The sequence below is a fragment of the Trachurus japonicus genome, chromosome 15, assembly GCF_045865225.1.
Source record: "Trachurus japonicus isolate A0001 chromosome 15, Traja_1.0".
Classification (NCBI taxonomy): domain Eukaryota; kingdom Metazoa; phylum Chordata; class Actinopteri; order Carangiformes; family Carangidae; genus Trachurus; species Trachurus japonicus.
In genome coordinates, this window is record NC_140921.1 from 12,643,939 (window position 1) to 12,655,957 (window position 12,019).

Here is a 12,019-nt window from a genome sequence, read left to right on the forward strand (position 1 = left end):
AAATACCTTTCTATATGCAGAGAATAAATATGAGAGGACCTATATTATTTTCAGGAGGCCTGTCTGGTATATGGTAATGACCAACATAGGCTAAGATAGCAAAAATTACCTCTTAGACTTAAACATATTCCCACATGGAGCTTCAGCTTGTTACATCGCAGCTCACCTGTGAACCAGAAGCAAGACTGTCATTTGGCACAAGATGTATTTCACAAATATACAGCATATTTTTAGTATAATCTATTTCTTTTTATTCCACTTATAATATCTTATGTGAATAAAATATGGTGTTCATTTTATTTTGTAGATGTTGTACAAGTCACAAAAGGTGTTGTTCCCACCATCGAGAGAGACAGCTCTACATCACATGCAGGCGTATTAAACATGAGAAAGCACAGAATGAAGGCGTTTTAAGACCTGTGTGAAATGCCAGTTAAGCCACCAGTTAAAATGAATAATTTATTGATGAAATTGTAGCAACATATTGCTTCATAGATCAAATACATTAAGATATTTATTCTTCTATTGGGATGTGATGAATTTTTTATAGTATTTTGGATGCCTGTCAACTTAAAAACCAAATCTCGAGGTTAAGCTTTCTCTTCTGATCCCTTTGGAATGAGCCTTTATTGATCTGCATGTGTTACAGGAGCTGTAATTGAGATCAAAAGGAAATAATTCATTTCATGGTATGTTCCTTTCCTCAAAATGTCAAAGCTATTCCTACATATAGCTGTGATATATGGCACTGATATGTGGGCTGCAGCTTGCCTTGACATATACTGTTATGTTCCACTTTTCAGATATCATTGCCTATTTTTATGTAAATGATAGACACTGATGGAGCAGCCTGTGTTCACCACACAACAAAGAAACGACATGAATTGCCATTTAAAAAAAAAAAAGAAAAGAGAAAAAAAGATGGAGATGTTTTTGCGAAACCACAGCTGCAGTATCCACAGGTGGCCAGTAGGGGTAGTGTGTGATTTTACAAAAACTTTAGAGGCACTGATGTTCGTTCCTGCCGCGATGAAACCCATGACTTTGACATGAAAGTGTTGGATTTGTTGGGTGGACTGCAGGTTGCATAAAAGCATTGTTCGAGATGTACAGAAGGATTTGGGAGCAAAACAAACACTCAACCATAAAGATAATAATGTGCTGCACAGTGAGGCGGTCGCCTCTGGTTGCTCCACAGGTGCCTGTTTTTCCTCGTGCATCTCGCTGAGGGAGCTGTCCTCTGCCGGCGGTGCTGAAAGTTTCTTCCCTGCGCCTCTGACAGACTTAACCAAACAATTAAGAGATATTTCCGTTTTTTATTAAAGTCACGAGAAATATCCTTTAATTGTAAGATTATGCCCATCCAGCAACTCCGTCTCCTCCACGACTTGTTCTTCTCCTTCTCCTTAGCTCTGCACACGCCTAGTACTATTCAAGCGCTGCGAGGCGTGTAACTGCCACCCAATAGAAATGACTGGCACCCTGTAGTCTGATTCACACACAAAAAAACAGCCTGAAATTAAAAAAAAAAGAAATAAAAAAGAAAACCAACAATGCTTTAAAATCCCGCGATAAAACATACAAAAAACGAGGGCGTCAATTTTAATTTTGCCGAATTTGACAAATCGATCAAGTCATGCATCTGTGATAAAACATTCAGCTATTCTATGTTCTTCTCCAAAAAAAAAAAAAAAAAAAAAAGCTCCTCCGTTAACTCGCGTCCAACTGTTCCCCGGTTGACTGAGGCGCTGTGGCTCGTGTCACGTCTGTTCTGTCCACCTCATCCGTCAGCCCTGGCTGAGGAGCATGCTGTGTGGAAATCCTTTCTCTCTGCCACATCAGCTGCGGGTCCGTGCGCTGGAAATCAAAAAGAAAGAACAGCTCGTCTCGGTCTCTGTGCTGTGACTGTCTCGCATCTTCTCTGGAAAACGCCAACTTCTCCAAAAGTAAACACCGCCGTCGAGTTTCTCTCACCTCTGGTTTTGGCTTATGCGCGTTTGCCACGCACCCGTCTTTCTTTTCAATGAGGCAGAGGGAGTTTTTTCTTTTGCTTTTCTCTGTGTGCGTGTGAGTGTGTGTGTGTGTGTGTGTGTGCTTTGCCTGTTGTAACCTCCAACCTCCAATCATGTGTTTAGTTATCGGCTCCCCAAGCGTCTTTCTCCGGCAAGTCCAAATCATTTCTACCCGGTTTGTCGGGACAGCAGCCGAGTCGTGAAGTCTCTGCAGTCACGTGATGGAGACAGTACTGAAGAGTGTGTTTTTTTTTCGGAGTGTGTAGCCTATGTGCGTGTCTCTCCGTGTGTAGTTAGAGGGGTGTCCCTCCTCCGCATTTTTTTTTTTTTTTTTGCAGCTTGCCATGCTTTAGACGCCGGAGCGCAGGGAGAGAGGCGAGAGTGAGAGGTAACGCCGGTCTCTCTCACCGGGCTACCTGTCTTTTCAGTATCACCCCGGGTCCCCGTCGGTTCCTCCGCGTCTGTTTTTCTTTTGGAGTCCACCTTTTCCTGTGGTCGTATTGTTTTTTGTTGGACAAAATAAAAGCTGTGATCGTTTCTGTAGCTTTTCATGCGGGTCTGATCTGCCAAGAGGAGGAGGAGGACAGTGGTTCTGTTTTGCACTGGGGTTTTGATCATCTTCTCTTTTTTTTCTCCTCTTTTTTTTTCTTGGGTGCTCCGTTTCGACAGAAGGCTATAGGACAGCCGAGCAGAGCTTGGATGAGCCGCCTCGCTGAAATCCCGAGATGGAGTTGCTGCTGATCTGCCTTTCCCTGTGGATATTGCAATGCAATTCGGCCAGAGCGGACTCCATCATACACATCGGTAAGCGTCCGATAAAACAACATGCTGTGGTTTAGACAGGTGGAAAGGGAAGGCGTGCGGAAATAAAGCTCAGCCGGCGCATACTGCGTTGATCACAGGATTTTGGTGAGAGGGCGGGATAAATAGTCTATTCAGCTCGCATCCTGTGTTTAAGCAACACCTTGACTCTCAAGCGAGTTGAAAAGTTGCTGTTTTGTTAATGGCAATACCTCTGACCTTTACTAGGGAGATGTGTTGTCAGCGATTATTTACTACTAGTTATATGTCACCCTGTTTTTGCAGGCAGTCACTTTTCGACGGCAGACCACTGCATTAATGTTGGCTTCACATCTAAACCTCATCACTGCCGGCCTGTAAATTGCAATTCTGTATTCAAACCACGGATTACAGTAACCGTGGAGGCCTGTTTCGGGCAAGCTTTGGCGAAATTAAGACCCAGCAGCCAAAGGGACGAGGCTTTTTTAGACCAAGGTACCTCTTGTCTGTACCCGACGAGCCTCAACTTTCGCCGGGACGTGACCGCAATGTCAATAACAAGACAGAGGGAATGTCAGTGGAGTTTCGTTTTAGAGATGCAAAACGCATAGAGCCTCTTTGTGCTCAAACTTCAAACCAGAGCAGAGCTTCCTCTCCCTTTTTTTCTTCTCCAGAAATCGAAAAGGTTTTAAACTCATCATGGCATTCCGCTGGTTCTGATTTGATGTTTGACGTTTGTCCTTAAACATGGCATTACGGTATTGCTTTTCACAGTTTAGAAATTATTCCCCCCTCCACACACGCGCATGCACCAAATGATTGCCCTGGTTTGTGTCCCTTTTTAATGCACACGGTCACGTATCCACTTATAATGACTGTCTTTGTAATCTAGGATAAAAATGTCAATGTCACTGTGAGCAAATCTCGCCTGTGTGCTCCTCTGCTGCTGCTGCTTCTGCTGCACACAGTTTGCTGCAACAGTCTGGCAAGCAGCAGGTGCTCAGTCACTGGCTTAATACAGCGGTGGGACTTCATCCAGATGATATTGGCTGATGCACCGCATAACGTTTGGGTACCCCAATTATAATTTTCCCTTCCCGAAACCTTCCTCTGTGATATATGTGCGTCTCGCGATAGCAGTTGATGCCATTTCGATAAACAGAGGAAGAAAGCGAGAGGGGGGAGGGGGGGGCAGTTGAGCTCCAGTGTGCCTCCCACACAAGGCCTATAATGTTTAATGTTTAAGGTGCCACTGATCCAGACGTGAAAGACATTTGTTCTCCAAGTTGCCTGCATCAAACACCACAGCGTCAATGTGAAGAGGCCTGGCCGCTGTCCATGGTGCTGAAGTCTTCAGAGGGCGCACTGGGGACGCACATGTTGCACAACTTCAAGGTTACATGCACCTAGATGACACTTCACGGTGTTGTTCAGATACCAATCACCGTGTCATGCCCTCGGTCACGCACGTTAAAGAGCTGCTTCAGAAACAGCGACCAAGGCGCAACTCATTCACTTCCGCCCCCAACCTCCAACTCCGCTGTGCTCTCACACTTGACTCCATCGAGTTTATTCTTACTCTGCAAAAAAAATAACTTGTGATCATCATTTCATTGGTCAGGTGCCATATTCGAGGAAAACGCTGTGAGAGATGATGAGATTTTCCAACTTGCCATCTCAGACCTGAGTCTGAACGACGACATTCTGCAGAGCGAGAAAATCACCCACTCTGTGAAACTCATCGAGCCTAACAACCCTTTCCAAGCTGTGCAGGAAGGTAAGTGCGACACCCCCGCCACCCCCCTCCCGAATCCCTCTCTGCAATACCCTGCTCTTTAATTTGATTATTTGGGACTGGCGGGCATGTCAAGGGGAGGGGGGAGGGGGGCTGGGGGCGGGCTCTTTCTCTCAGCGGTGTCTGGTTACGATGAGGCAACAAGTATCAGGCGTAAAAGTCTTCACTGCCCTGATCTAATGGGCCCTGATGCTGCTGCTGTTCACACGTTGATCAGTCAGTGCGATGTCTAGTGGAGCAGGCAGGCAGTGATGGCGATCCACGTGTCTGTGTGAGAGAGGAAAATGGCTGTGTGTGTGTGTGTGTGTATGTGTATGTGTGTGTCGCCACCTGCAAAGCGCTGTGCCGCTGTATACCATATCAAGGTGTCTTCTATGGTTGAAAAGCTAGGTGGAAGCATTGCGTTAGAGCACAGGAGCTTGGGATAATATATGAAATAAAAATCACTTGAAGACAATCGAATGTAATTTCAGCAACATTAGGGAAAATATATTTCTGGCTTTTATGTCTTTTTTTTTTCTTTTTTCTTTTTGAAGGATGAGTACCGCAATCTTATTCATACACATTTATCAGCCCTCAGCATTTTTCCTTGAAATGGTTTGTCTGCCTCATTTGGATCCCCCCATAATTGTTGAGGATGCGCACACCTCCGCCAAACAGACAGGAAATTAGCAATGGAATTATTTTAGTCAAGGTTATCGCTCTTAGTCATTGAAAAGTGGACCCATACACTGTTGACTGCAGAAGATATTAAAAATTCTTCTGCTAAAATGAATCATTAAGACTTTAATAGGTTCCTAGGGACCTTCAAAAGCTGTTTATGTCCCCTGCACTTAGTTACCAGCCTGTACTTTTGTCCCCAGTTACACAAAGGCCTGGATGACTCATTGCTATTCATAGTGCCCCTGACAGGCACAGAAAGATGATAATAAGTCCTGCCTTTTGCTATAATTATCCCATGTCATTTAGCTGTGCTTCTTAACAATGTCACAGATATCTGGGATTCTAATTCACATTACCTTTGTAAACCAAAATCCTGATGAGGCTCACGTGAAGTTGACAGGTTCTTAAAGGTACACGGAATGGAAAAGATATCCCTGTTTGTTGCTGCTATAGAGGTGAGATAAAAATTAAAAAAAAAGTATTACACATGTGCAACTCAGATAATTTATCATACGCTGTTGCTTGAGATGCAGAAGTGTTGTAATTAAACAGAGTTGCCATCAAATCATGTGCAGTTTGTGCCGAACTGTAATTAATTCAGTAGTATAGTTAGAGATGGAGTGTTTAAAATGTTCCCACTTTAGACCTACGCTTGGTGGAGAATATACAAACTGAAACCATGGTAATTATATATTTTTTTCTTCTGACATCCCCCTACACAACATGCATTCAATGCCACGTCTTGTAAACAACTTAGGGACTCGTAGGTATTGTTGTTGTTGTAAAAATGCGTGAACAGTGAAGGTGCGAAGAGAGTTTGTGACTATGTGCTTGTTTTTCTTTGTTGTATACTGAACTGCCTTTCATTGACTTCACATAGGTGTCAGTTCACAGGCCTAATTATTGTTTATGTACAGGCTCCTGGTGATCTTAATGGGGTGGTTAGGGGGCTTTTAGTCTCTAGAGAGAGTGAGGAATAATGTTCGGTCTGACGTGAGGATCGATGGGTGGCCCCGGATTCTTGCACTAGACACAAGGCAGGGTGGCGAGTGCTGAGTGACAACTTGGATAAGTTGACCTTTTGCTTTGCTCTTTTGTTCACTGCCATCCCACTGTGAGTGGCAGTCAAGACCTTGGTATTGAATGGCAAAGAAAGGGGGGAGAAGAGAGTGGGCACAAACATGGAAGGAATCAGGGTGAGTGAGGGGAATGAGGATGAGTTGATAGAAAAGGAGGATACAGTGGCTATGGAGAAGATTAAGGGTGAGGAGAGCAATGAGGAGAAGAATAACCATGAGCACTTGCAAATGTGGGGTGGAAATGGAAAAAAACGGAAGAATAGAATTATGATGAAGACCTGAATAAACATGAGTGGACAAAAGAAGTGCAGGATGTTTAAGATAGGAACGAGATGATGAGGAAAAATTTGCCAAGCCAGTGAGAGGGGTAGATGCAGCGTCATGTTTGTCCTTATTTGGCTTCCTTTGTCCTTGTACTGGTGGGACAAATATTAACAAGAATGTCACACCGACACCATGGACACATCAACACTCAACTATTCAGTCCTCCCACATTCTTATCGTTTAAAGATGACAGCTCAAGGCTGGTTGGATATACCGCCTGATCACACAACTGGCAGATGCTGTCCTATTTATAGGCTGGAGCAACTGGAGCGATTGAATAGGGCGATTTCAACACAAGGAGCAAAAAACTCGGTGGAATATCTATCTTTGGTGTCCTGAATGATTGTCATGAGAACTGTGGTTTTGAGATGCCATCAGTTTGTGATACAATCGCAGGAACAAAACCCAACTTGTTGTCATCGCTGCCTGCAACACGAGGCATCTGCTTTGCATTTCTTGATCAGTTTAATAGAGATGGAGATGAGGCATTGGCAAGAGTAATGAAAGAGGCTGAATCAGATATTTCTTTAATCATGTATAATTCTGTGGAAGGAAAAGTTGAGATGTCTCCAATAATGTGGTGACGCACAATTTAACTGCACGTCCTGCCATTCTAATCAGTTTTCATATTTCACCACTTATCCAGTAGCAGTCAGTCATCAGTCAGCAGGGAAACTGTGGCTCTCACAAGGATTTAACATTCACAAAGTCTGTAAAAACCATAGAAAGCTGAAGTTCAGAGCACGGTCACAACATTGAAACTAGTTACTGGCTTTAATGTTGTGGCTGATTGGTCATTGACATAAATTAGATTAATGTTTACTCACAGATCTAAAGATTGACACCACTGATTTCCACCCCACCTTTACTTAAAAGGTGATCCCCCCCCCCGGGGCCTGATAAGTACGTAAAGATAAGAAACAAAGTTTCTCTAACCTTCCCTGTCTGGCGTTTTGTTCAAAGAATGTGGCAGAAAGGTGAAAGCAAAGCTGTCACCTCCTTGTGTGATTATGTAAATCCAAACCAATGCATATTTCAAGAAAAGTTTAGAGATCCATGGTGAGGTGGATTTTTTTTCTGTAGTTTCTCAGAGGACATGAGAACAACCTCCTCGGGTAGATTAGCAAATGTAAGGATTCCCCAGTGCACCACCAGCAAGGAGTTATCCCATCTCTCAGAGCAGCTAAGAGGAAAGGATTGTGTGATAGGACGTGGCTGAACCGTTTAGTGTTTGTGCAACAATTTTCCTGTCCGTAAAGCATTGAAGGTGGTAGAGCAAATAATGTAATGCACCATTACCAAAGGTCAAATTGATATTGCTGCAGGTGCATGAATCAAACACCGCTTGAAGCACAAGAAAAGTCAGGGGATCACCAAAGTCATTAGGATTCATCCTCTGGGAACCATGATGTCTGTGCAAAATTTCAGATTGACATATCTAATATAAGACCTGTCAGTCTGGGCCACCATCACAACCTGTGACAAGCAAACTAAAAATACAAATATCAGCCTGAATCGGGAACTATTTAGCATGAACATTGGACATCAACATTATATGGGGGTTTGCAATGTCTGCTAATTGACTTAAGGCGTTCTAAAGTATACATATATTATTATATTATTTTTGACATGATGGGTTCTCATTGCAATAATAGGAGACACAAAGGAATAAAAAACCAGACAGCAAACAAAGCCATCCGACCACTCAGGGAGGAGTTTTCTGTACCTCTAATGTGCAGTAATTTGCTGAGTGTTCTGTCCCTCCGAGTCTTCTTCACACACCACACCACTAGTGACCCTCCATTTTTATCTAACCCCTGCCAAGGTAACGTCAAGGAGAATTTAATTCTTTACCCCTTTTCTCCGTTAAGCCAATAGCGCTTGAGCAATTTGCAGTGCAGTCCTTTTCTTTTTTTGTCTTCTTCCTTTGCTCAATCTGCAGTGACAATAGTCAAAATGATGGTTCCTTTGAAAGTGTTGGCATGGGTAATGTAATATCCTCTATCTGATTCTCTGCTCATGACATGTCATTATTTGGTGTGCCCTAAACGTGATGGAATGCTGCCCTTTCACTATTATTGTCCCCCTGAATTTAATAATGCTGCATAAATCTTGGTAATGGATTTGTTTGTGTTTTTATGTCTTTTTACCAGCCCTACACAGAGGGGGGATGATCAGGCCATTTTACCGGCCCCTGTTAATTACCCAGCGGTTATTTTAATCCGTCATAAGCTCCTCAGTGGGCTGTATAAAGGCCTGCTGGTACCTTAATCAGCTAAGTGATGTTGCGGCAGAGGTATACCTTTTACCATTTAATCCCTTCACAATGCAGGGCCACTCAGCATCCATGTAGGTTAACCTTTAGTCAGATGCTTGAGCGTGTGCACAATAGAGCACAAAATCTACAGCAGTGGTTTAGTTCATGCTAAAGAAAACATGTGTTCTTATGTAGAAGAGAAGATGATTAGTAAAGCAAAACAAATTACACATTTCTGTGCAGATGATTTAGGAACCAAAGGCAAAGGGTGAATGTTTTGAATATGATGCCCTCAATAGCTTTTATTCTATTCATCACTGAAGTTCATATCAATCGGCCTCAGACTGATAACATAATGTTGAGATCGTGGCTCTCTGGGTATCTGCAACATAATTTTTTTCCAGCACTCGTTTTTCCCCCCCAGCATTCATTGCTCTTCTTGTCACTGAAGATAGTTCTTTATGACTTTGACTTTAGGTTTGGGATCCTTGTCATGCCGCAGAATAAATTTGGAACAAGACAAACTGATCAGATGCCTCCCTGATGACATTGCGTGGTAGATCAAAGTGTAAACAGCTAAAGTCAAAGCCAAAACTTTTGCACAGTACTTTATATGTACAGTATGTAATCCTCTTATTTGTGTTTTAGGAGAGAAGTAAACACACAAGTAGAACTGCAATCTGGTGTGAAGCTGATCTTCAGTTATGTTCATTGTCGCATTGACCAAAAAAAAAAAACAGGCATTTATTACAGGCTGACTCCACAGGAAATGCCTCCCACAACCCAAATAATGCCTGACAAAGATAAAAAGAACTAATTAGCTTGTAAGTAAAAATAACATTGAAGGGTTGAAACATCTGGTTTCTGCCATCCCACATTGGACAGATGCAAGAATGACAAAATCAACTTGAAGAAAAATACAAATAAGAACAAAGAGACATCTGCAGAATCACTGTACAGCAGTTGGTTTCAGTTTAACATTATGTTGCTTCACTTGGACACAGCAGGGTTAGGGTTAGCAGCTTAACTGACATTCACCATTTCGTCAGATCTGTCTCCAGGCAACCGATCGGTCACCACAACCACTTCGAACCTCAGAGGGCACTCCAGACCCTGTGGATTAGGGATGCACCGATGCATCGGTCTAACATCGACATCGGCCGATGTTCGGCTCGTTAACTGCCATCGGCCATCGGCAAAAAAAGATGACATTCACCGATGGCAGTGGCCGATGTTTATGTTGGTTTAAATGCCGCATGAACAGCTGTGCTCGGGAGGAACCTTTCTTTTTTCCTTTGTTTGGGGGGGAAGATATTAGTGGTGCAACGGATCATCATTGATCTGTGATCTGTTCGGATCAATATCTTCGGTTCAGCACACGTGATCCGCGGATTGATTTTTGAAAAAAAAAGTTGCGCGCATGTTTAATAAACACGCTTGATATGTGCAGCGTGGTCATGGCGAGCGGAGGAACGGAGGAGCCTGAACGCCCCTCGTCATTTAAATCCCCTGTATACACCCGTTAGAGAGGAACTCGTCTGGTCGCTTTTTTTTCCTCTAACCTCCGCCTGGCCACGTGTATGTGTTTACAACGACGCCAGCGAGAAATCAATAAATGGAGCGGTGGATTACGTAACTGTTATAAACATTACGTTACGCAGCGCGTCTGTGTCGCGGTGCCACAGAGACAAGAGCTGGGACACGGGGGGCGGCCAGGTAGACTACTACACTGATGCAACGAGAGAGACGCCAGGTGGAAGGCAGAGAGCCTCCGTTCTCACTCGTTACCAGTCACAAGTCATGTAGTTAACTATCACAATTACTCTGGGGCTTTTTAATTGAGGTAAAAATGTAGCATAGCCACGGGAGAAATCCTGCTTAGTTCCTCTTTCAGTGTACATTATACAGATTATTTTTAGTTCATCAACTGTTTGGGAAAAAACAACAACCTTTTATCCTTCTGTCTCTGTGTTACTAGCCTACTGAGCAAGTTAATTGCAGATAAAGGGGGTTAGGGAGAGAAGTTGAAGTAATTTGACATATTTGAGCATTTTATTAAAAAAACCACTGTAAGTGTTTTAAGGTTATGTCAAGTAAAAATTGACATTAAAGTTTGTTTTTGTTTCATAAATTTGTCTAACTGAATTTGTGCTCATTAAATAATAATATGATGAAGAGCTGAAAGACTTTTAAAATAGTTCAGTAGCCTAATGTTTCTGTGGCATCAAAGACGGAATAAATAACAAAAAGAAAAAACATCGGCATCGGCATCGGCCATCGGCCAAATTGTTATTTTAAACATCGGCATCGGCATCGGCCCAGAATTTCACAATCGGTGCATCCCTACTGTGGATGCTTCTTTGTGGAATTGCACGTTTGGCTCTGGTGATGTGGGGAATTTTAGTGAGTTGGAAGTTATTCTAACAAATTGTGCAAACTTACCCGAACTTGCTCAATGTTTTTGTTTTTTTGACACATTCAGGATGCTGCATTGTGAGAATTGTGAATTTCTGTTGGACAGCTTGGCTCTGGCAGCACAGTGAATTTTGATGTTTTGTGGTGTAACTGGAAGTTGCACAAACTTCACATATTTGTTGATTGTCCCACTATGAAGACAAGTACATAATGATGTCTTAATATGATGTGTAAATAGAAAGTAACCCTTGACTGACAATCATCATTTTATTTACATGGCGTTCTGATCAGTATCATCATTGCTTTTCTTCCTTACACACTTATATTTTTGTGAACCCATTTTCCATGTTACTGCACAAACTCCTTTGTTTCCATACACTCTTGTTCACGGAATCTTGTTGCGTTCTCATTTACAACCACTGCCATTTTATCCGTTTTCCAATATTGTCTCCACAGCTAAAACCCTCAAAGAAATCGGTCTTTTCCACCTTATTTGTGGTTTTAGCTTACTGCAAAGCTGTGCGCATACACAGTGGCAGTTCAAGTCTGTTGAGGCTCCAGGCACAACATTGCTAGGGGGGCTCTCCAATCAGCATTCCAAAGAATGACATGGAGCGCCGTTAGGGAGGTTTCCTACTGAAATGTCATTGCAAATTATCCATAAGTTGTTAAAGGCAGGGGAAGGTGCATTTTG

General features: G+C 42.8%; 1 protein-coding gene across 3 annotated transcripts in view; it reads left to right on the forward strand.

The window, feature by feature from the left end:
* The first annotated feature begins 2,259 nt into the window (after positions 1–2,259).
* The window catches only part of LOC146973295 (glutamate receptor ionotropic, delta-1-like), a 231,372-nt gene continuing 221,612 nt past the window's right edge, over positions 2,260–12,019 (forward strand). For all 3 annotated transcript variants that reach the window (XM_085799680.1, XM_085799681.1, XM_085799682.1), the window contains exons 1-2: positions 2,260–2,816; positions 4,414–4,569. In XM_085799680.1, coding sequence (XP_085655806.1) covers positions 2,738–2,816; positions 4,414–4,569 — 235 coding nt within the window. In that variant the 5' untranslated portion in view covers positions 2,260–2,737. The remainder of the gene's footprint in view (positions 2,817–4,413; positions 4,570–12,019) is intronic.